General features: G+C 35.6%; 1 protein-coding gene across 3 annotated transcripts; it reads right to left on the reverse strand.

Annotated features, from left to right (window-relative positions):
• Positions 1–1,382: 1,382 nt before the first annotated feature.
• LOC141606049 (calcium-transporting ATPase 8, plasma membrane-type-like) lies at positions 1,383–16,708 on the reverse strand. Of its 3 annotated transcripts, XM_074425031.1 has the most exons (33): positions 16,501–16,708; positions 15,220–15,336; positions 15,000–15,108; positions 14,490–14,590; positions 13,892–14,026; positions 13,700–13,789; positions 13,475–13,544; positions 12,947–13,017; positions 12,035–12,118; positions 11,869–11,946; positions 11,712–11,783; positions 10,458–10,541; positions 10,282–10,364; positions 10,096–10,201; positions 9,958–10,013; positions 8,555–8,597; positions 8,390–8,473; positions 7,940–8,071; positions 7,510–7,572; positions 7,303–7,401; positions 6,974–7,084; positions 6,629–6,790; positions 6,365–6,424; positions 5,175–5,339; positions 4,892–5,014; positions 4,524–4,625; positions 3,864–4,001; positions 3,642–3,742; positions 3,073–3,115; positions 2,811–2,945; positions 2,248–2,355; positions 2,049–2,140; positions 1,383–1,816 (listed from the first exon to the last, which is right to left on the reverse strand). In XM_074425031.1, exons 1-33 carry the CDS (start codon positions 16,642–16,644, stop codon positions 1,672–1,674), a joined length of 3,306 nt encoding a protein of 1,101 aa, XP_074281132.1. In that variant the 5' UTR covers positions 16,645–16,708; the 3' UTR covers positions 1,383–1,671. The 3 variants fall into 3 exon arrangements, with proteins under 3 accessions (XP_074281132.1, XP_074281133.1, XP_074281134.1); XM_074425032.1 differs by lacking the exons at positions 15,000–15,108; positions 15,220–15,336; positions 16,501–16,708 and adding an exon at positions 14,695–14,848; XM_074425033.1 differs by lacking the exons at positions 13,475–13,544; positions 13,700–13,789; positions 13,892–14,026; ... (2 more) ...; positions 15,220–15,336; positions 16,501–16,708 and adding an exon at positions 13,236–13,382.
• Between the last annotated feature and the right edge of the window lie 6,537 nt (positions 16,709–23,245).

The following is a 23,245-nucleotide window of genomic DNA, read 5'->3' on the forward strand; positions in this document are numbered from 1 at the left end:
TTAATACAAAAGACAATACTCAACCCTCAGCGCGCCACGTCATTAATGCAACCTTTTTTTTTTTGGAAATTCAAGTTATGGTGGGATCCGTTAGTGTGCAATGTATTTATTTCTTCAGATTTCCGTCTTTAAAAACAAAACATGCGATAAATTCTGTCTTGCAACAAATTCTATGAAATAATATTATGAAAAAATTCTATGAATTAATATTATGAAATAATTTTATACATTCCGTGTAAATAAAATTAATAACATATACGCAGAATGAATTACAAATGGGAGTAAATAAAATTGAATACATAATTTTTAAAACAAAATTAAATAATAATAAAATTACATAATTACGAGAAGGAATTACATGTATATACATGATAGAACATAAAACGCAAATGAATTACATACATAATTTTTTAAAACTACATGCTACAATAATTTTTTTTTAAAAAAAAATAAATCTTGACGGAGTATTTACTTGGATTATAAAATATTCATGTATTTTGGTTAATACTATTGTACCATGTAGCAACAACATCACAACATAATTTTGTAAAACTAAATGGTACAAAAATTTTGTTTAAAAAATCAATCATGACGGAGTATTTACTTGGAATATAAAACTCGGCAACTTAACTATCAGCCGACAGCCGCGCACACAGAAAATGGTAGGCGACAATGATAGGCAACCGAGTTAATTTAGTCTTCAACTAGCATTTAAAGCAAATTTTAATTTTTTTTTACTCTAGAAAAACAAATAAATTTTAATTTAATTTACAAGCCATTATGCACTACTAATGTAGTGTATCATGAAATTTTTCAATTTTTAGAATAACTTGCATATGTTAAACTTGATTATTAGATTATATTTCTTTTATCCGGATGTAAAGTTTTTTATGCATGCAATTTTTATTTACAAGAGTAGATTACGTTATTTCCTCATAAACCAGTGCATGTCAACATGTGTTTGTAACAAATTTAAACATTAATTATGTAAATCGTTGATTTAGACCAACTAGATAAGTACAATAGAAATGCAAAAACAAATATACATCCAAAAACATTAATACCGGCCCAAATACATACCCGTGCAATTTTACACGGGTTTAAAACTAGTTCTTAATGTATCATTAACTAAGTAAATTTAATAACTAAGAAACAACATAATAAATATAGGTATAAAAGATTTCGCAAAAATATTACTGAAATGAAAATTTTAAAGATCGGAAAAAAATACCGTAATAATTATACTGATTGATAAAAATAACCATTGTAATACATAACAAATACTTATATTGATAAAAATAAAATATTAAAAATCCAAAAAAAAAATCACCATAATATTTTAAAAACAACCATGCACGGGTCTAAAACTAGTTCAGTTGTAATGCTGGGAAGTACCTCATTTCATTGAATTCGCTACATTTTCAGTTTTTGTCCGTCTGAACCAATTCAGTACATTCCAGTGACTCAACCACGTAAAGGTAACAAAAAGGTCGTCCATGAACACTCTAATACTCTATTATGCACACTCAGAATGAAAAATCCTAAATGGAAGTTTACAACTGCCACGGAAATTTGCGATCCTAAAGTAACTCTCCAGAGCAGTTGAGATCCTCTGTATTGCTGTATAGATCTAACCATTCCTAGACTATACGGTTCATAAATTTGATGTAGTTAGCTGGATTCACGATGGAAGTTTCTAGCTCGGTGTCGAGACTTTGGGGCAAAACATGGCACACATAACGGAAAGAGCATCCAAATGGTGTTCCGAAGAGACTTGGGTACTGGTATCAACTTCCCCAAGGCGGCAAGTGGACAACTGGTTTACAGCCAAGTGAAAATTAAATGTCAGTTGTCATCTAGAGCTACCAGGGAAATTACAAGAGAAATTTTAATGCGGAGGCCGGAGGGGTCAAACCCAGGTTTAACTAGCATCAAAATGCAAAACAATTCATGTTCTGGGATTTTAAGCTACAGGAGACCTACAGTGATGATTACGACAAAGAGAAGTGTAAATTTACAGGAATGTCTGAAGCGAAAAGAACTTTTACCTGATAAATCCGATAAGAAGACAAACCAACCATAACTGCCAGCTCAGCCGTACAACTGATGCAAACTTCCCAAAGAACTCGATTATGATGATCTGCCAATTAAGAGAAGCAAGCAGAAAAGCAGAGATAAGTTCAGATTGATCATGATAATTCCCCAATTTTAGATAGCTACATGTATACAGTTTATCAGAAGCCTGACCTGGAGTATCAGAGTTACAGCCACAGTAACCATGAAAAGGCGGTGTCTGGTGATACCTTCAAATATATTCACCTGGTCTAACCTACGAGCATTGAACTCGTTGAATATCTGCAAACAGTCAAGAAATGGTTAGAATGACAAGGAGATTAAAACTTCAACTTCATATCTTTACCCATACAAACAGATACTATATAACTATAGGACGGGAACAGGAAAAAGAAAATATATGCAACAATGTAAAATCCCTAAAATTTATTCCATACTCCCCAAAAGAGATGTTACTTATAAAGCCTCCACAGTTTTTGACACACTTTTTGCTCTCGTCCAGGCAAATCAACAAATCATGAACATTTAACCTTTTTTGAACACTAGAAAGGGTCCTATACTTGTGCCCCTTCTCATGCCCATGTGCACCAAGAGTCAATTATATGGCTACACTTAATAAGGACCAACAAATAATTTTAAAACGAAATGCGACCATTGATTTGATAGGGGTCTAAAAATTGCGTTAGTAGAGCGATTTTAAGCGGGAATGTAGAGTTTTGGCCTATAGGCCTTCTTACCTGACAAAGGACAAACGTATTGAAGATCACCGTGTTCATAATTTTGTCAGAAGGCTCAAATGCCTCATGCTGAAGATGAAAGATATTTTGACCTTTAAATTTGAAAACGAGCAAGGCGACCACCTGATAAACAACCTACAGTTCCAAAAGCACGGACGAGCGTCATAATACACTCAATTAAAAACTTAGTATCCATCTAATCATTTCACAAGGCATCTGAGATCTTGCAGGGAGCAACCAAGACGGTCACTGATAAGCGCACCTGTATCAGTAGGTTCCTCCACATAACATCTGTAATAACTTCCCTGTGAACAAAATACACATACAAGGTATAAGTGCATAGCTATATAATCTTGCATTTTTGTCTTAAAATCTTCACCAATAATGATGTTTTATGTTCTCTAGTAACTACAAAATCACCAGAAATTTTTTTACAGCAAAAGTCAACTCTCAGGCCTCTCATTTGAGTCTCCTCTCAGTCAATAAGCATCTGCACTTCTACACCAAAAAAAAGGTGAACATACTCCTTCAATGATTCAAGTGTGACAGATTAAACAGTAATCACTAAACAGTGCCTGTGATGTTCTTCCGCAGGGAAGTGTAAATATGGCATAAACTATGCAATCACAGGTGCAAATAGAGGTGGACACACTTCAAAAAGCCACAAATAAAAGTTTATATCTTTTCCCTATCTATAAAAAAAATGTTTGCAGACTACAAATTGTCAAGGGCCATCGTAAGCTCTAGAAATTCCCAGGATGAAGAACTTCAGGAGATTAAACAGAAGCATCGTGTTAGTAACCGAATGAGAATAAAAATAGGATTAGGAACCTTGGATCAGCAGGTGGCGTTCGCATAAGATTATCTGTAGGAGGTTCTGTAGCCAATGCTAGAGCTCCAAGAGTATATGTCATCAGATAGACCCAGAGAAGCTAAACCAGAGAAACAAAATACAAAAGAACAGAAGATCATATCAATAAATGATCACATTAAAGACTAGAAAGTAAAGGACAATGACCGAAAAAGAATTTAAAGAACAAGAAGAACAACTACCTGTACACAGTTCAATGGGACATCACCTGTGGAAAATGCACCAGTAACATTTATGGTAAGGGCTACCACATTAACTGTAAGCTGAAACTGGGTGAATTTCTGAATGTTTGCATATACAGATCTACCCCGTTGAACAATCTGAACAAGTTTATAATAAACGTAATGTTTCAGAACCAATTTATATTTCCGAATAGAGGCAGAATCGAGAAGCAAATAAACAAAATATGCCGTTAAGCTTCATTGTAGCAAACATACACATTTCAATAAATATGTTTAGCATCAAAGACAAATCAGCTGAACATATACTCTGAAACGATGTGCCCATGAGTAACATGTTCGCGATTGTGTTCACGATAAATGGACTATACAGTGCCCTCTGCTGTCCCATGGTATTATAAAATCACCCCAAAAGAAGCAAATGCATTTTTTTCTCTACAAATATATTGAAATTCTTTTATCAAGAATAATACTCCTATATGATACTCCCTCCTATTCAACTAATTGTTAACGTTTTTATTCTTTTGTGAGGAGTTTTAATGAAACGTAAACAACTAGTTGAATAGGAGGGAGTATTTCACAACAGACTCGAATACTAGGCAACTGTGATCAACGTATTACTGTATTACGTTATTCCATCAGCCATGCACTAGTAACACTTGCCTTTACAACTGAAGCAAAATAATCATCGTCCAAGATGACGATATCTGAGCTATCTTTCGCTACTTCTGTACTCGCGATACCCATTGTAAGGGCAACATCTGCCTGAAAGAAAAAGAAGATATATAGTTATGAGCCAGTGAAGGAGAAAAAAAAAACTTAGTAAGACGTTGCATTACTGTGGGACACTTTGACTACAAGAATAAAACACATACGCTAGGAAGAAAGGTGCGGCCTCGCACAGACTAGGATTGAACACGACAACTAGTTAAAGTTGATAAGAGAATTCGAGTCGATTCAAACAAGCCTTCATACATAATACACAAATGATTGATATAGATCCTCAATCATAGTTTCAGAATACAACATACCTCCCTCAATGCTGGGGCATCATTGGTCCCATCTCCAGTAGCAGCAACAGCAACAACATGATCCCCCTTTTTCAGATGTTTGATGAGAAGACACTTGTCACTGGGTGAAGAATTCACCATTACCTGTCACCATTTTTTTAAAAGAAATGACCAGTTTTATCCAGGTGATTATCCATCCTATTGTTTTGCCATTCTCTTCAATCAAAGGCAGATTTTTTTTCCCAGCTCAATAAAGCAGAAGCAGACACTACAGGGATATAATAATGAGGCCAAAAGTGCATACTGTAATTTTTTCTGCGATGTTTTCCCTTTCTTTTTCTGACATGTTACGAAATGACTCTCCGTTGATCAGATTGGGTTCAAAAGCATCTGAATCCAATGCTAGGATTCCACATTCCAAAGCTATAGCTTTTGCAGTCATGAGACTGTCACCAGTAACCATGCGCATCTATAACCAGTAAAATTCCAATATAGTCAGTTCAAATAAAAAGAAGTGATTATGGGTCAGGCAGCTAACTGGAGAAGTACATTTCCCAATAAAGAAAAAGGCCAACCTTACGCAATGGTATAAACCAGAAAAGATAACGATTTTTATGATCAAAGTCGAAGAAATCATAGAAGAAGCAGATTTGTCCATTCAGAGAAAACAACTGAACTTCCTTCTTATTGAATGTTTGTCAATCAACGAAATGTCGAATGCTTACGATGGAGATTTAGGGAAGAGAATTTGTAATGAATTTAGAATGAGAAATGAATTACAGCTAATACGTTATTTACACAAACTGGCGGATACAACCCACCAGTTACTTATATACTCCCTTCGTCCCGGTCAATTGTTGTCCTTTGGTTTTGGCACAAAGACCAAGGAAAGAGGAAGGAGCCAATTACTAAGTGACAAGTGGAACAAATTGGGTGTGAATGATCAAATTGCTCATCAAGTTCATTCTTAAAATAGAAAGGACAACAAATAAGTGAGACACCCCAATATGGAAAAGGACAACAAATGACCGGGACAGAGGGAGTAACTACTAGTGATGAGGTGTCCTATTTTCTGTTATTAGTTTCTAACAGAATTCTGGTCTAAGCTACATGCCCTACTTGTGAGTTATTGCAACCGTGAGTCGTGACACCTTACAGAGTTACAGTTACATGTGTATCTCATGTAAAAAAAAAAAAAAGAGAAGTAGATTGCACAGGTATTACCTATCTATAGGATAACTCAATTAGTCCCATTGATGAGGCTAACAAGATATGAGTAATATAATTCCAGTAATTGCATATAATATATTATCAGAGCATCAACTTATTGCACCAGACATAGAGTAAATGTGAAAGCTGTACTTAGATTGAGAAGACCTTGAGCACGCTATCTCGCTGAAGAAAACAAAGTAGATTATTTACACACATATAGACAAGCTTTTAAATCCTTTCTGCTTCATATAGAAAATCATTCCCACTGGAAAGTAACTATACCTTGATACCGGCAGTCTTGCATAACTCAATTGAGTCTTTGACTCCTGAACGGCAAGGATCCTACAAATAATATCGTGATTCAACTCACAGCAACTTGAGGAGAAAATAGAAATGGATAGTTTATGTGGTTCGAGAAGAAAAGGTTGTGTGCTTGGAGCATATGATAGTTTGATCCTAGAGCCCTTAAGGCAAGCACCAGTAAAAAATGAATCTTCAAATTACTAATTCACAGTGGACTAAGAAAGATCCAAAAAACAAAAACACCTTTAGACCAACAATAGCCAGCAAAATCAACTCATCCTCTGGCAACACCCACTGTGAAAGTTCTGATTGCTCCTTATTGAACTCACAAGATCGGTATGCTATGGCAATACAGCGAAGACTTTGTGAAGCCATCTGCTCAATAGCGTTCTTATAGAAATCCAACTGCATAGAATGGGTGCCACTTTAAAACAAACAAAAATAAAGATATTTCTGCATGTCCCTGCTTAGAGACAACCTGTATATATTTCCACCTATCAAGACATTATTGTTTCCGTGAACAGAAGATCAGAATCAAGGGACACACATTTAAGGAAAATTCTTTTGTCCCATAATTCTACTTCAAACCTTTTGCTCAGTCATTGGAACCACTTGATCGTTTTCATCCATATAACTATTGCACGATGCCAAGACAACGTCAGCGGCTCCCTTCCAATGTATACGGGCTTCAGAACCAGGCTGATCACATGTTGGGACGGGAAATAAAAAAGGTTAGTAGCATTTAACTGTGAAACACTCTTTGACCAGTCCCCTACTTATGCTCGTCTTATAACATGTCTTTTGATTATTTAATAAATGAAGTCCAAAAACAATAGATATAGCTTAATATTAGTAATAATAAAAGTAGACATTTTAAAGCATTAATCATTATTCAAGTCATATCATATGAAACTTACAGCTTGAACTGCAACACCCCCTCGTTTTTTCTCTGATTTGAACGGGGAAGCATGGATAATCGCAGTCTCTGATCTTATAGCATCAAAATTCATGCCTAGCTGAAAATTTTTATTCAATAAATCAAACAAACACATGATTAGATATAACTGTAAGTAGTTTTTAAAACATTAAAGATTTGAACTATCGGTGTTTTGGATGATAGGTACCTCTTTACCCCAAGAAAGGATGGCCTTCTCAGTTGGTGAAAAGACAGTAGCATCGGTTCCATCCTGGCGAAACAAATGGTTCAAATCACAAATTAAAAGTTCAACTTGACAAAAATGTTACCATTGATGATAGACGTAACTGTCTACGGTGTTTCGTTGAGGTTTCTTCCTATTCTAGATTCCAAACATCTCTCTTAGGTACTGACAGTAAAAACCTTTCTTATTATTCTAACTTGTAAATGTTGCATGATTAACTCATTGGCTATCAGGAAATGACATAGCAGCGAAGGTAGTCACATCAAGCAAAAATGATACAGAGTTGCTAATTTCTTTTTTTTCCCTCAACAAAGGTGGTCACAAAGCAGGAGCATTTAAAAAAAAACTGATACAGAGTTACTAACATGCTACTGGATTCTCATGAGCTAGTTACCTCAGACACTAACACGCTGCCAGTTGTATTCTGTGCAATGCCCTCAAGCAGCAAAGATGACAACACTGGCGATAAACCGCTATTCTGTGGATCAAGTTTCCTCCCACTTGCATAAGCCTCCATAACATTCATCTGAAGATGATTTAATAAAAAAAAAGGAGACAAAAATGTAAGATAGATCATTAAAGAACAATAGATCTCTATTCAATGTAAAGCTTCAAAGGATTTCACTTAATATGATTGTATAAATAGGGAGTACAAAAGAAGCCAAACACCCCCAAACGAAGACCTCTACTCTTGAGCATTAAAATAATGAGAAGAGAATTTATGTGGACTACTATGCATAAACTTGCAGGCTTGCAGCATAGCAAATCCGGTTCAATGCACTTCAGTGTGCTTACTATACAGCACACCAATCATAACACTATAAATAGCAAAACAAAGTCTTGCCTGATTTTTAGTCAAAGTTCCTGTCTTATCACAGCATATGGTGGTAGCTGAACCCATAATTTCACATGCCGAAAGCCGCCTCACCTGTAGTGCAGTAAGGCTTGCTTTAAAAAAATCATGAAAAGGAAAGAAATAATAGACTTTTTGGAGCATTGAGATACAAACCAAAGCCTTATCCCTCAACATTCTTTTCGCGAAGCAAGCAAGTCTGTCAATAGATTGAAAAAATAAATAAGACACTTTGCCTGTTTTAGAAGGGCAGGGGTGATGAAAAATACAGCAACACTACGCATCAATATATCTGATAGAGTAGCAAGCTAAGATGGCAAAGTGTCATTGTCTTGGGTTTTGAATCTGAAACTGAAGTGTACCCTTGCTTCTCTTCCAACAAGGATGCAAGTTAAAGGGTAACGTACTAGTGAGGTATCACCCGTTAGTATTATCCGCAAGATCTCGGGACGGTGACTGTGTGCCAGGAATCATAGTCTTGATTGTCAACATCCGAGACACGAAAGCGATAAAAGAAAGTAATCACAAGATTGCTAGTATTGAAAACAAGCAGTGAGTAATAGAAAATGGATTGTTATTGACTAGCGCCTCTGGAATAGGGTAATTTGATACTCGTAAATCGTAATACACATCTTGTGAGAGGAAACACTGATCGGGTATTGCGCAGAATAGCGATATGTTTTCCTAAAGCCTAAAAGCTTATACAAAAACTGATGTCAAGAAGCGTGGATCAACACGCAAGAAGACCCCTTTAAGTATGATTCTGAGAAGTACATGAAAATATTACTAAGGTGCATAAAATTATATCATAAGGGGTCGAAATGTGCAGATTGTCACACAAACCAACTTCAAAATCCAGAAAAAAAAAATGACAGCCTGGGAAATGCAAAAGCAGCAATAGAAAACTTGAACCAAGTGAAAGTGAGAGATCGAGGCAAGTGTGATCCACAGAAATCCCACTAAGGACAAGACTAGAATGAGCACCCTTTATCTTTACTTCATAATGTTCATATATCACCATTACTAAACATTACTATCTACCTTCCAACTGTCCGGGGCCCCGGGCTGGGATGTTTGGGCTTTTTTTTTTTTTGTTTTTTTTTTATAAGATGAAGGGTAGTGGTGGACGAGAAAAGAGGCAAAGTTTGTAGGATATAGTAATTGTGTGTAGGATTTAGCAATTACGAAATAAAAACACTCCATTACCAGCTTACCACCTTCCACCAGTCAAGATGATAAGAGTAAGCCTAACATGCATATTTTCTGTGAAAACTATCCCTCAAAATTCCTATTTTTGGGTTTTAGAAGTGTGGATAAAAAAATCCTTGAGTTTTTATTGTACAGAATGTTATTAAATTTCACCAAGCAAATCACTGGACATAAATATTAATCCTGTAACTGTCAGGCCTCTTTCTGCGTAGCTAATTAGACAAATTTTAGTAAAAGAGGATTACAAAAGCATTCGAACATCAGAATATAAGATTCAATACAGAGATAAATATGTTTATATAGAAAGGGCAATTCAGGGAAGATAAAATGGCAACAAGCAGTATGCATACGTTAAGGTGATAGCCAAGGGAAGACCATCAGCTACAGCAACAATCACAATAGTGACCTGCAATGTACAGACGTGAACCCTATAAAGTCAGGCATATCACATTCACAAAACAAATGGCATTTTTGGAAGTTGGACATACCACAGCAGTCGTAATCTTAATAACTCCATCTATAGCAGAACTAAGGCTTGTCTTTCCTGCCTTGAAGTGTGGCATTCCGACAGCACTCATGTGACCGGTGAAGTATCTGAACCGGGCAATGGATTACAATCGAAATCACTACTTCCATGTGTAATTGAGAAGAAAAGTAAGCTATAACCAAGTTACCTTGCAAGCAGAAGCATCAAGACGACAAAAGCAACTAATAATCCAGCTTTACCGATAACAGTTGCTAGGCCATTCAGTCGAACCTGGAAAATAATAGTTTCTAACCCAAAGAACAAACAGAAGAAACAAATAAGGTTTTTGTTGTGACATACTAGTATATCTTAGAAACAACTCACCTGGAGAGGTGTTTCTTCATCAGTGTCTACTGGCAAATTTGTCATATGCGAAGCCCACGTAGTGTTCATCCCAACATTGGTGACCTTTATGCAATTAAAAAGAAAAAAAATGTTATTGCAATATAAAATTTGATACAATAAACAAGAGATTCACTTTTTTAGCGAGACTGTACAAAAATAAATAAATAAAGATGTAAGTGTAAGGTGTAAGGCGATATTAATACCCTACACAGTGTTAATACCCACATTGGTGACCTCTTTCAAGCTAAATCACTGAAATTTTAATGAGGTGCTAATATACTCATCTCCAACACCCTATAAACCGTAGAATCATAATGGGTAAGGCAAACCGAGGTGAGGAGGGCTGGTGATGACAAGGTGCAAGCCAAGAGACAAAGGCGCGCGCCTCATGCACATAAGGCACACTTTTTCTTTTGCGAATAGATTTGTAGGAAAACCTTTCAGATTTGTATTTTCAACAACATCAGAGCCTTAATCCCAAAATGATTTGGGGTCGGTTGACATGAATCATCCTTTAGAATCATCCATGGGTGATCGCACACCCCAAAATGCGAAAATATAGAAGAATATTGTATTTTCGTTCAATTTTTTTTTTTTTTTGCAACACCACCTTTTTTGAATTTAAAGAGGGTTAGTAAACTTAGTAGAAAATGATGTGGAAATTGCATGGTAGTGCAGTCCACTTCCCACCCCCACCCCTCCGACAGTGCAACCAGTCAACTAAACACTTGCACCATTTCCCAATCACGCAAACGTATGAAGTCCACAAAACTAAACAGATACAAAAGAGTTCACTCATAAGATTATCTTATGAAATATACTTCCTAAACACACCATATTTACACATACAGGAGATCTATTGCAATCATCTACAGAAAAATCTCCTTGGTAAAAAATGATTGCATTAAGAACGCCCTTGATTCTTCTCTTTATACTTGGGAAAAAAAAATTCAAGCAAAGTTGGAACAAGATCTTCTCATCTATACTTATGCCAAGGCCATATGAAATTAGAGAACAAAAGGTTGAATTTTAAACAGATAGAAGACTGAGCCTTTCAGTGATTTAACACCTTCAAAGACTTAGCATCATACCTAAAGAGTACAAACAAAAATTTAGAAGTTAACATGGTCTAGAATTAGGCAAATACCAAGTTTTGTGTGGTTTTTTCTCATCTGCATTATTAACGAAAATAAAACATAAAAGAAATATGACAACACAAACGCTTAGATCTACCAGCATGGTCCCCCAGCCATCTGCTACATTGCAACCAGCCATTAAAAAAGGTGAATTAGAATCCTTGGTAACCTGGAAAAATCAATAGTAAGAGTCACATGGACGCCAGAATGTAGTTCAGTGAATTTAGCAAAAGAAGAATATTGCAAGAGCTTACAATCTCGCACTCTTCAGTATCGAATGACTCGTCAATTGCTAAAGAATGACCAGAGATTAGCACTCCATCAGCACAAACCTTAAAGTAACCCAGGCTTTTAAATTTAAACACAAGATAGTGAGAAATAAATAATACAAGTTAAGAGGGAAAAAAATATTTCATTCACCTGATCACCGATTTTCAAGGGTACAACATCACCAACAACAACGTCATCTATCGAAATCTTTTTGCTTCTACCACCTCTGACCACCTGTAATACATATAAAGACAATGTTCATTTAAAATTGGAAGCTCTTTTACCACCTAGCCTTCCCAAAGACACAAACTATTCACTTCACCTCATATTCCTATGTCAAATACTTAACGCCTGTGTTATTCCGACTCTTCTTCTGCCCTTGCACACCTGTGTCTGAAACCCGACACTCGGACACGGGTATGAAACTTGGACACCTCATTCTCAGCCAAAACATGCAGAATTTTCCTAAAATTCATCGAGTCCGACGCTTGGACACGCATCCGTCAGATACCTCTAAACGAGTCTAAGTAACATTGCTCAACACAGCTAACATTGGGAATGGAATATTGACACCTCATTTTAAAAAAAAATTAAAAAAAAATTAAAAAGATACACCTGAATCCACATCTAAGGAAAGATAACAACAATGCCTCGATGGCTCCCGCAAATTGCATTTGGGAGGGGAGGGGGGGCTAAGATGGCAAAGTATCGGATGTTCGCAGCTTTACCCTCGTTGTTAGCAACACAAAGAGATTGTTTCCAAATGACCCAAGATGAAAATTGCATTGAAAACTTCATCGAAGGGCTACGACTTCACAAGAGAAAGAAGCACAACCACTTTAGTGAGCCATTTTGATTTATTCATCGTAATCCAAAACCAAAGAGTAGTAAGTCTTTTATTTGGCTCCATTGGAAATATGGAAAGTATGCGATATTTTTCCCCATTTTCAGAAAATTTTCTTCTGCTTGGCGTTAAAGAAGACATAAAACAGTTACTCTGAGAATTCGCTATTAAGACAAGTAATTAACTTTTGCTACTTTTCCAGGAGCTCAAAAAAATACCTTTGTATGTATGTTCCTTTTCTCCTTGTCAACTTTTTGAAACTGAAGATATTGTATGTAGTCACTGATAGCTACAAGATGGAAACGAAATGAATTAACATTTCATCTTCCTAAAGCAAATAAAAAGACTCTTATTATGCAGATTTATTGTTTATATGAACTGCTTAATCTCTGGTCTCTGCAGGTGCCCTGACATTCGATAACTAAATCTCAAATAGGAACATGATATGGCTTAATATGATGCAATAATAGCTGATAGCAATTAACAGCTAAATCCCTATATAAATACCGTAATTGCATAGTACGGAGTATGTCTTATGATGTAAGGTCTTGATCATAGTAATCATGTTTACTCGTCGCACTGCTAAAGTAAGTAAAATGGTTTGGTTGGCTGAAATGAACTTCTCCTTCTATTATCAAGAGGCAGAAGTACTCTCCACTTCTTCTGGCTTACTGCATCAATCAGCTAAGAGCACAAATTACACGTGTAAACAATTCACGCATACAAAGATGGCAGCAAAAGTTTACCTATAACAATAATAACAGTGGTGACAGCAAACAGAATGCTTCCCCCAGTATACCACCCTTCTTTTATCCCCTGTGATAGATAAAAGTGAAAATTTATGCGAAATATAATGGGATAATATACAATTTCTCGAGGTACATATAAAGATTATTGCATAATTAAGCGTCTTTCTCTGTCATTAGTACAGACAAAGATGCATGCAGTTAGAAGCCTCTGCCCCAACTAACCTCTGATTTGACGCCGAGAGCCAACAAGGCCACAGCAGCTACTATCAATGTCAATAAAGCCTGATCTTGGCATGCCTCCCAAAGAAGCCTCTATTGAAAAAAAATTAATAAACCAGGAATGAACCTCTTATGAATTCATATGACTTGGAACAAAAAAACGGAAGCGATTGTTTTCCAAACAATAAAACTTACCAAAAAGCTTAGCCCTTTTTTCACAGGATAGGAGTTTGAACCAAAAGTAGATTTCCTTTGGAACAGATCATCATCATCAATATGTAGGATTCCCTTCTCCAAATTTGTTTTAAGCTTTTCTGCTAATCCATTTATCTGAAAGTCAAGTAGAATTAACAGTGTCAATTCAAGAGGACATTCAACAAAGGCGCTATTAAAATGACAAGCTGGAGCCTAAATCGAGCAAAAATGCATCATAGTCCACTGATCACTTGCAATGGATCTTCGTATTTTGTTCATCATCCTAGGTGCAGAAGTCTGCTCAAAATCAGTGATACTAATGAACGGGATTAGTAGAATATGAAACATCGTAATCTGCAGCGTGTTAAGAGCGACAAAGTATAATCATTCAACAACAACAATAACACATCAGAGCCTTAGTCCCAAAATAATTTGGGGTCGGCTAACATGAATCATCCTTTAGAACGTCCTTGGTGATCGGACACCTCATAATGCGAACATATGACAAAGTATAATCATTATCCCTAAGAATTTACATAAGTGACTATGAGTATGCACTTATCCTACCCAATGTCTGTGGCTATTAGTATGGACTTACCCCGCCCAACATCTGTAGAGCTGAGAAATTAGCTTCTCTTGAGATAGCCAATAGTGTCTCCTTTTCAATTCCATACAAGCAATCGGAAAGCTCTTGGTTACCTAAGAACACGAGTAAAGTTCAGACATTATGCTATATACAAAGCTGGTAGTAAGTTTTAAAAATGCCACTAAACCAAAAATAGAAATAAGCAAGAGATCAGAACCTTGTGTACCCAAATATTCGGACATAAGACACATTGCCACTAGATGAAGTACTAACTTGAAAACAGGCACAAGTGTTTCTAGAACTAAAATTATAAAATGATACTTCATAGTCAGGGGTGAAGGGATGGGGGTTAGCTGAGCCGGCTGTCGGAGTTATCATATGTATATCATCTTTTGAGCCTGATTGTTTCATAACAAATGAGCAGAGGGGGTTCCATTCATTAAACGAGCAGAGGTCAGCAATTAAAATACCAGGAACGCAATTTTTTTTTACGGTCATATTTTACTCTTCCTCTAAATGTACCTCTTCCTCTAAATGTATTCTTCTTGTAAACGTCTTCCTCATCATTATCGACCGACATAAGGGACGTGTATGGCGTATGGAGTGAAAGTACTGCAGAAAGTTCTGCTGCCTAAAATAGCATAAATACAAGATGAAAAATAATTAGAATGGCCCCACCTATTCTTCCAAAGAACAGCCACAAAAGAAGTTAGTAGAGTGATGCTTAAGTTCAAAAACATACTGGTATGACTTGAGCACTTGTTCTGATTTGCCTTAACATTTCCTTCTTCTCAGCTTCTCTTTTCAAGTTCGTTGTATAACGGAATCTTCTGTGACCATTGAGTACAAGTGTAGCTTCCTAGAGGTGACAATATTCAATAAGTTAATAATGTTGGCCACAATCAAGCATCACAATTCATATTATTCCAATCAGCAAAATATGATACGAACTGATTCTACACTACAGATATCAAGCCATTTTAACTGGTACAGACCAAATTGTTTCCCCATTAATTTTAACTGGTACAGACCAAATCAGCAAAAAAAGGGGAAGTGGAGAGGGAATGAAGGAAAAGAGTTTCCCCATTGTTTCCATTTCTCTATCATGAACACTCCCCCGTCTCAACTCTCAATCATTTGTTTACCTTTAGTTAAAATACTCCTCACAAAGAATATAAAACGTAAACAAATGAATGAGACGAAGGAGGTAACCCATTTTCAAAACTCCAACAAATCACTTATGGCTCATATAGTTAACCATTATCCCTGTTCTCCTACTCTTATAACATACTCCCTCCATCCCGGTCATTTATTTACCTATTCCATTTTTGGGTGTCTTAATCAATTGTTTATCTTTCTATTTTAGGAATGCGTTTAATGGACAATTTAATCCTCCACACTCAACTGCCTTTGATGTGCCAAAACCCAAGGTAAACAAATGTCCGTAACATGCATGATTTTGTGATCTCCTTTTCCCACTATTTGTCATTAATTTTCATTCATCCAACTCGAAATTCCTCAAGTTTTCAATGTCAAAATCAATTCATGGCATTTGTGATCCACTTATCTCTTCAATCTTCATCATATCAATCTCTATATCACGAAAAATAAACATTTTGGTATAACTTTAAACTTCAATTTTTATGTTTTGATAAATTTGGAGGGAATCATTTAATTACGGGGTGCACCAACATGCAAATCGGTAATCAATTCAACATTAAAAGCATCCTCAAATACAAAGGTAAATAAATAAGTGCGACACCATATAATAAATAACAAGTGATTGGAAATTCGAATAGAGGATGTATAATGTTACCGTCTTCAGGTACCAAAACGACAATGTAAGTGTCGATAATTTACTCAACTTTTTATACTAAAGAATGATGGAGGTTACTAAAGTCATGTTCTTTCGTTATAAAAATAAACTGAATAACTGAACTGAATTGAATTGAACTGAACTAAATTACATTCGGAATAAGACGATAAAAAATGCAAGTAAGAAATTAAGAAAAGGAAGATATACCCTCCAGCGTCGAAGGCGTTCAATAGAAGCATGCTTGGTAGTGACTATATCAAATGCATCGGTTTCGTCGGAATCGTCCTCGCCGCCAACGGTGTCGGGGACAATTTGGCCGTGCTCCAAGTCCGACGACGGATATTCCTCCATTATTCTTCTTCTTTTCAAGTTTTCTCTCTTTCAAATATGGAGCATTTTATATAGGTAGTGGAGTGGTCCATTGTGACACGTAAAAATCAACCAAAAATGCCGAAAATAGCTAGTCAAGAATTAATGGAAATGTCGTAAAATCATCACCATTCCTCCAATGGTGAATTTTAAGCGGTAATTTACTACTCCTTCGTCTCAATCATTTGTTTGCCTTGATTAAATCTTTCACAAAGAAAATCAATGATTGAGACAAAGGGAGTAATAGAGTACAACTTAAAATTCCCCAATTGTTGTTCAACACCGTCAAGTAAACAAAATAAGACGATTTTAAGCAAAATCAATTGCTTAAAATTAGGGAAGTGGAATAATAGATGATGAAATTCGTATTAAAACACCAAAGGTTGAGTGACTCTAAAGTAGTATTTGATCCGTCACAAATAAGAATATGTGCTAAAGTTATTTTTACAGTTGTAGAGAATCACAATATTGGTAAAATCTAGTAAAATTGCCTTATTTGAAAAGGAAAAACGAGTATGAAGAAATGAATCCATGTTTGAAATAATGTCCAAAAATAAAATATTGGTCGTTTTGGGTCGGTTTGAAAATATTTGTCAAAATGGTGTCTACGTAGGCTCGGGATTTCTAGACCTGAAACACGCCACTACCAATGACGCGTGTTTTGTGAAGGAAGCGTGTCTTTACAACAATTTTTTTCTTCTCAAAAAAAAAAAAAAACAAAATTATACTAAGACACTCCATAGGGAGTGGCGTGTTTCCACTCCAAAACCCGTCATTCCCAATGTCGTGTTTGTTTTAGTCAATTTTTTAATGAAGTTTCTTTCTCTACTCATTATAAACACGTCATTGGTAGTGGCGTGTTTTAGGTACAGAAATCCCGAACCTACGTGAACACCATTTTGACAAATATTTTCAAAACCAAACCAAAACGACAAATATTTTATTTTTGAGCATTATTTCAAAAATGGACTCTGAAGAAATGGGTGCAACAATTTTATTAAATATTTCAAATTCGGTGTTGCTCTTTCACATACGGCTTTTACTTTGTCACATACATTTTTTTCATAATATTTCCAAATATTACTCTTCCCTCTCCTAAAAGACCTTGATTTTATCGTTTATATTCCTCCTACAACCTATTAACCTAATCAATTATGGATTTTTATTCTCATATAAAACAAGTAATTACTCCAATTTATCAAAAAATTACATTAATTTGCTTTATATTACACAAAATTGAATTATGCAACTTGTTTCTTTTGCGTGTTCATTTATAAAATCAACTTTTTCATCTTGATTGCTTTGTGCGTGTAACTTGATTGCATTGTGCAACTTCTTTTGACAAATAATTAGTCATAGTACACAATTTTTCCATCTTGCGGTTAATTCATTGGCTAGGAAAAGATACCAATTTGATATCACAATCAAATTATCGTTCATTTATGATTGTCTTCTCATTTTTTTTTTTCAATACATACATGAGAGAGCGGGAAAGGTGGGGGATGTGCGACTGCAATAAAGCGGTTGGGGAAAACAGTTGGTGTCTGGTGGGTGGGCGCCAGACGTCGAATGGGGAAAACGACTGTGATCGCCGGTGGGTGGTGGCCAGGTAGGGGAATAGAGATGGTGGCAATGGTGGCAGTGGGGTGGTTTAATTTATTAATTACTTATTATGATATGGAGTATAAGAGATGAGGGATGAGAGAAAGTTGAAAAATAAATAAAAGGGCTAAAAAGGAAATTTGTGTATGTGAAAGAGTAAAATGCGTATTTAAAAAAGCAATCTCCTTCAAATTTTAGTAAGATGACGGCAAGCAGCCGTCACTACTCACTAGTTCGATGTCGTGGATGCCAATTTTCAACATCCATCCATATCTACGTACATGTACTCCGTTCTTCGTTATTCTTGAACACCACTTGAAAACAACACATCCACTTTTGAATTGGGGGTATTAAACTATCAGTTAGTCTTGCTGAAGACGGGTTGGAATAAGTGACGGATAATGCCACTCACAAAACGGATAGGGGGGACAAGGTGGGGGCACCCCCATGTGCTTCTCTCTCTCCTCTATTTGAGTCATTTGTGAGAGGAAATGGTATCCGTCACTCCAAAGTGACGGATACGTGCCGTCTTCAATGAGATTTTGTGTTAAACTATTAACCCATTTATTTATTCAACGATTTATATCAATCTTATGTGTAGAATGGGATAAATGATATCCTATATAGGCAGAGAGACATAAAATAGAAAAATAAATTGAGTGGGTTTCTTACCCCATCATGTGAGAGGTCTCTCAATAACGATATTGAGAGACCGTCTCTCCGGAGTTTTGTGATAGGTGAACCATGAACGGGATAAAAGTGTCATTCTTAATTTCTTATACATTTTGTATTTATTCAAGGGTGTTGAAGTGATGCCCTCCAACATTGACACATTACTTCGAATCGTCGATAATAGTTGTTGAACTTCTAATTTTTTCCCTTTCACAATTATTTACTTAATAGCAAAGTAGGCTGGTGAGTGGTAAGGCTCTCATCTTTTAAATAAGTGATCAGAAGTTCGATTCCTGACTCTTGCGAATGAAAAAGCCAAACTTGGGAGGGGTCCATTAAATTACCTTCAATACCCCGAATGAGACTTCCCCCAGCTGTCGGTAGGGAATACTCCTAGTCAACACAAAAAAAAAACAATTATTTACTTAATTCTCTCTGACCTCCATCTACATGTAATTAATTTTGAAAGTTTAAAAACGATTTTCATCATGACTAGAACGTAATCAAACAAATTTAAACGACCAATTAACGTAATTAAACTAATCGATTCAATCTTCTAATCCTCGTTTTGAACGACTATGACGAATGACCATCTAGTTAAACATGTGAAAGGGCCCAATGACAAACAAGTAAACAAGCATTAGAACTACACAAATTCTTGTTTGTGACGGCACATATCCGTCACTCAAGAGTGACGGATACCATTTTACTGTTGGGAAATGTGTCCTCAACAATAGTGCGATCACATGATTTAAATATCATTATTAAATCTCATTTCAAGAATGCGGAAGGGATGATACATTACATATATAGTCAACTGGTCCACACATATCGGTAATGGTTGGCTGGCTAGAGTTTGACATTACTGTCGTGCGACGGTGGTGATCAGTTGATCCCTTGAGGTCACACCTAAAGGACGATTCCCTTAATTAAAAAGGTTAATTAATTGTATACCGTCTGATTAATTAATTCCTTAAAAATTGAACAAATTCAATTTGTGAGAGAGAATATTGATATCTTATTGTAATGGGATTAAATAAGATTTATTTTAGTAAATAAAATGCTTTATTACTAAAATTGTTTATTGTTTGAGAAACAATAAAGATAAGAATGAATGGTTGATTATAATTACAAGACATTGTGAATTATAATTATATGACCCATTTTGTTTACGTGATCAAGTATCACTAGTCAATTTGTTGAAAGTAACTTAATTAATTCATAAAATGATATTTATGTGATAAATATGCATTAAATTAATTAATAACATGTATCATACTACATGTGACATATTGTGTGACAAATGACAAATTGACAAAATAAAATGGTAGTCCATTTTAAGTATATGGACCGAAAATGGAGGGTGTGTTAGTGGGTTTTGGTTGTTTTATTTTATTTGATAAAATAAACATAATGATGCCTACCTACTACTAGTCTTACACCTCTTACGCACCTACTATTTTGAGAAGAGTAAAAGGAAAAGAAATGATGCCAATTTTGGCTCTTCCAACCGTGACACTCCCTCTCTATTGTGGGTTGTTGGTTATTTTATTTTCCTTACACACATTCATATGATGATAATTCATTCTTACAAAAACATGTAAAAAGGTTCATGCTTTTCTCTCTTCTCTCTCTTTAATCTTCATAAAAAAGGATGAGATTTTAATCCAAATTTGTTCAAAAGATTACTAAAATTATCAAAGTAATATATGAGTATTAGTAATCAAATTTAAGAAAAACCACAATATAAACATCTAGTACATGTTAGTTTGTGGGATTAAGGGATTGTCTTGGGTGCTACTAATTGGAGAATCTCTACTTTGGGATTTTTGTATGTTCATCCATTATTGGAAAGCTCAAGAACAAGAGAGAAAGGATCTCTCTTGTGCCCATAAACCACTTTTTCTCTCTCTGCAACACTGTTCATGTGGTCCCCTTTCTCCACTAACCCATTTTGTTACCATTTTATCTCACAAAATATCCGCCACAAATGATAACCCGTCACAAGGGAGACCAATTGTTAGAACTAAGGTTTGGAAGTATAAACGAAAATGCAACGGTGCAAAAAAAAGTTTGGACGTAGAACATACACGTCCAACAAACCTAGGCTTGGACGTCCAAATGAGAAATATATAGTCCACGTCCAAGTTTCCAACCCTAGGTCTGGACGTCGACCAAGTCTGGACGTGTATATTCCACATTTGAGCCCTTTTTTATATAAAAAAAATCGACTCTGTTTACTTTGAATTAGTTAAGTTGTCACGATTAATACTTCGTTGTTTTGATTATCTTTTTTAAATCGATTTGTTTTACGTCGATTAATTTAACTTGTTTCACTTAAGAATTCGTTTTTTGATTTTAGATTTTAGAAAGAAAAAAAATGATTCGTTTTACACCGATTACTTTTAACGTTTCTATTTGTGGATCAAATCTAATGTTCTTCAATTTTTTGTTATTCGATATTAGTTGTTAGTTACGATTTGTTGATTAAATTGTTTGTCGATAGTTTAATTGAAATGTTAGTGTTAAGAGAGTCAATTTGGGAAGTTCATTAAATATTGCCGACGATTCGGAAGAATGTGAACGACGAATAACGATTGGGTTAGTCAAAGGTTGGTTGTTCATAACCAAAGACTACAACGAAACATGTAATTTAGTCTGGGTCAGACTGAATTGAATTGTACTTTGGTTGGTCTAGCTCATGCTCAACCTACTTTTGATCAAACATGTCATTTACAAAGGCGTAGCAAAGAGATACACTATCGGTAGGCCCTTAGTTGATACTGACCAAGCATTCGAGCAATGGATATTTTTTCAAAATTGCTATATCACGCCCCTGTTTTACTTGTTACGCCCCCTACTTTTTTATTTATTCCTTTTTTGCCCTTGGACTGGAAAATTAATTAAACTAAAAATAAATATTATTTTATAGTTATTGATTTTCGGAGACGGTTTTTTACTAGTGTTGAATTATTGTTGTGTAGAGCCTATTAGGGTTGCGTTTTTGTCGTAAATATGCTGCGTTTTTTGGTAGTGACAATCGAAATAGTTTAAGGGAAAAAAAAAAACGACGGTGGGTGGGTAGTGTCATGTGAAGTACATGACGGAGCCAAGGCCTTGTCGTGTGACTTACATGACGGTGCCAGGGCCTTGTCATGTGACTTACATGACGCTACCATGGCCATGTCATGTGGTCTGCACGACAGTGCTTGGGCCATGTCGTGTATTTCACATGACGGAGCCTGGGCCGTGTCTTGTAACCCACATGACATAGAGGATGTTGGTTTTTTTTTTTTTTTTTTTTTTTTTTATCGTGTATAATGTATTTGTTTTTTTAATCGGTTTTGTTATTTAAATACATTAAAATAATTTATGTCGAGTGTTTTAAGAGGGACCGTCTACATTACTAAATTAATTATTATAAAAATAGTCGCCAAAATATATTTGCGTAAAACGATATTTAGTTTTTTCTAAAACTAATTTGAAAGTCCAAGGGCAAAATAGGAATAAATGAAAAAATAGGGGGCGTAACAAGTAAAACAGGGGGCGTCATATAGCAAATCTATTTTTTATCCGATTTTACTCCCTAAGATTGCATAGTCGATCATCAATTAATCATGTTAATAGTATCCTTGTTGCGGAAGCACTTGCTTTAAAAGAAGGTATTTTAGCAGCTAAATACTTAGGAATCTCAAAGTTAATTGTGGAGGGTGATAACTTATGTGTTATTAACTCGATTCGAGGTACTTGGCAAATTCCGTGGGAAATTTCTAGTATTATCAAGGATGTGAAATTAGACCTTCATTTTTTCGATGAAGTGATAATTAAACATTGCTTTCGTGAAGCCAACAAGGTTGCTGATTTCATGGCTTCTGTTGGACATTCATGTCCAACTCTTTCGAGGTGGTTTGATAGCCGGTGGCTTCAACTTACCTCTCTCATTCGAAAGGATGAGATAGGTTGGTCCTACCCTAGAGGATCAACCTAGTTTTCTTACCTAATCAAAAAAAAAAAAAAAAAAAAAAATGTTATAATTTCACATATTATATAGTGCTATACATTTATCAATTGGTCTCCCTTGTGACGGGTTACCATTTGTGGCAGATATTTTGTGAGATAAAATGGTAACAAAATGGGTTAATGGAGAAAGGGGACCACATGAATAGTGTCGCAAAAAGAGAAAAAGTAGGTACATTGTGAGGTAAAATGGTATCCGTCACAAGCTTGTGACGGATATGTCATGTCTTCAATGAGAATTTGTGTACATTTATTGCCTCCTGTTTGAGATTGTAAGTCAATAAATTCTAAA

Source organism: Silene latifolia, chromosome 10 (genome assembly GCF_048544455.1).
Source record: "Silene latifolia isolate original U9 population chromosome 10, ASM4854445v1, whole genome shotgun sequence".
In the NCBI taxonomy this organism is placed as follows: Eukaryota; Viridiplantae; Streptophyta; class Magnoliopsida; order Caryophyllales; family Caryophyllaceae; genus Silene; species Silene latifolia.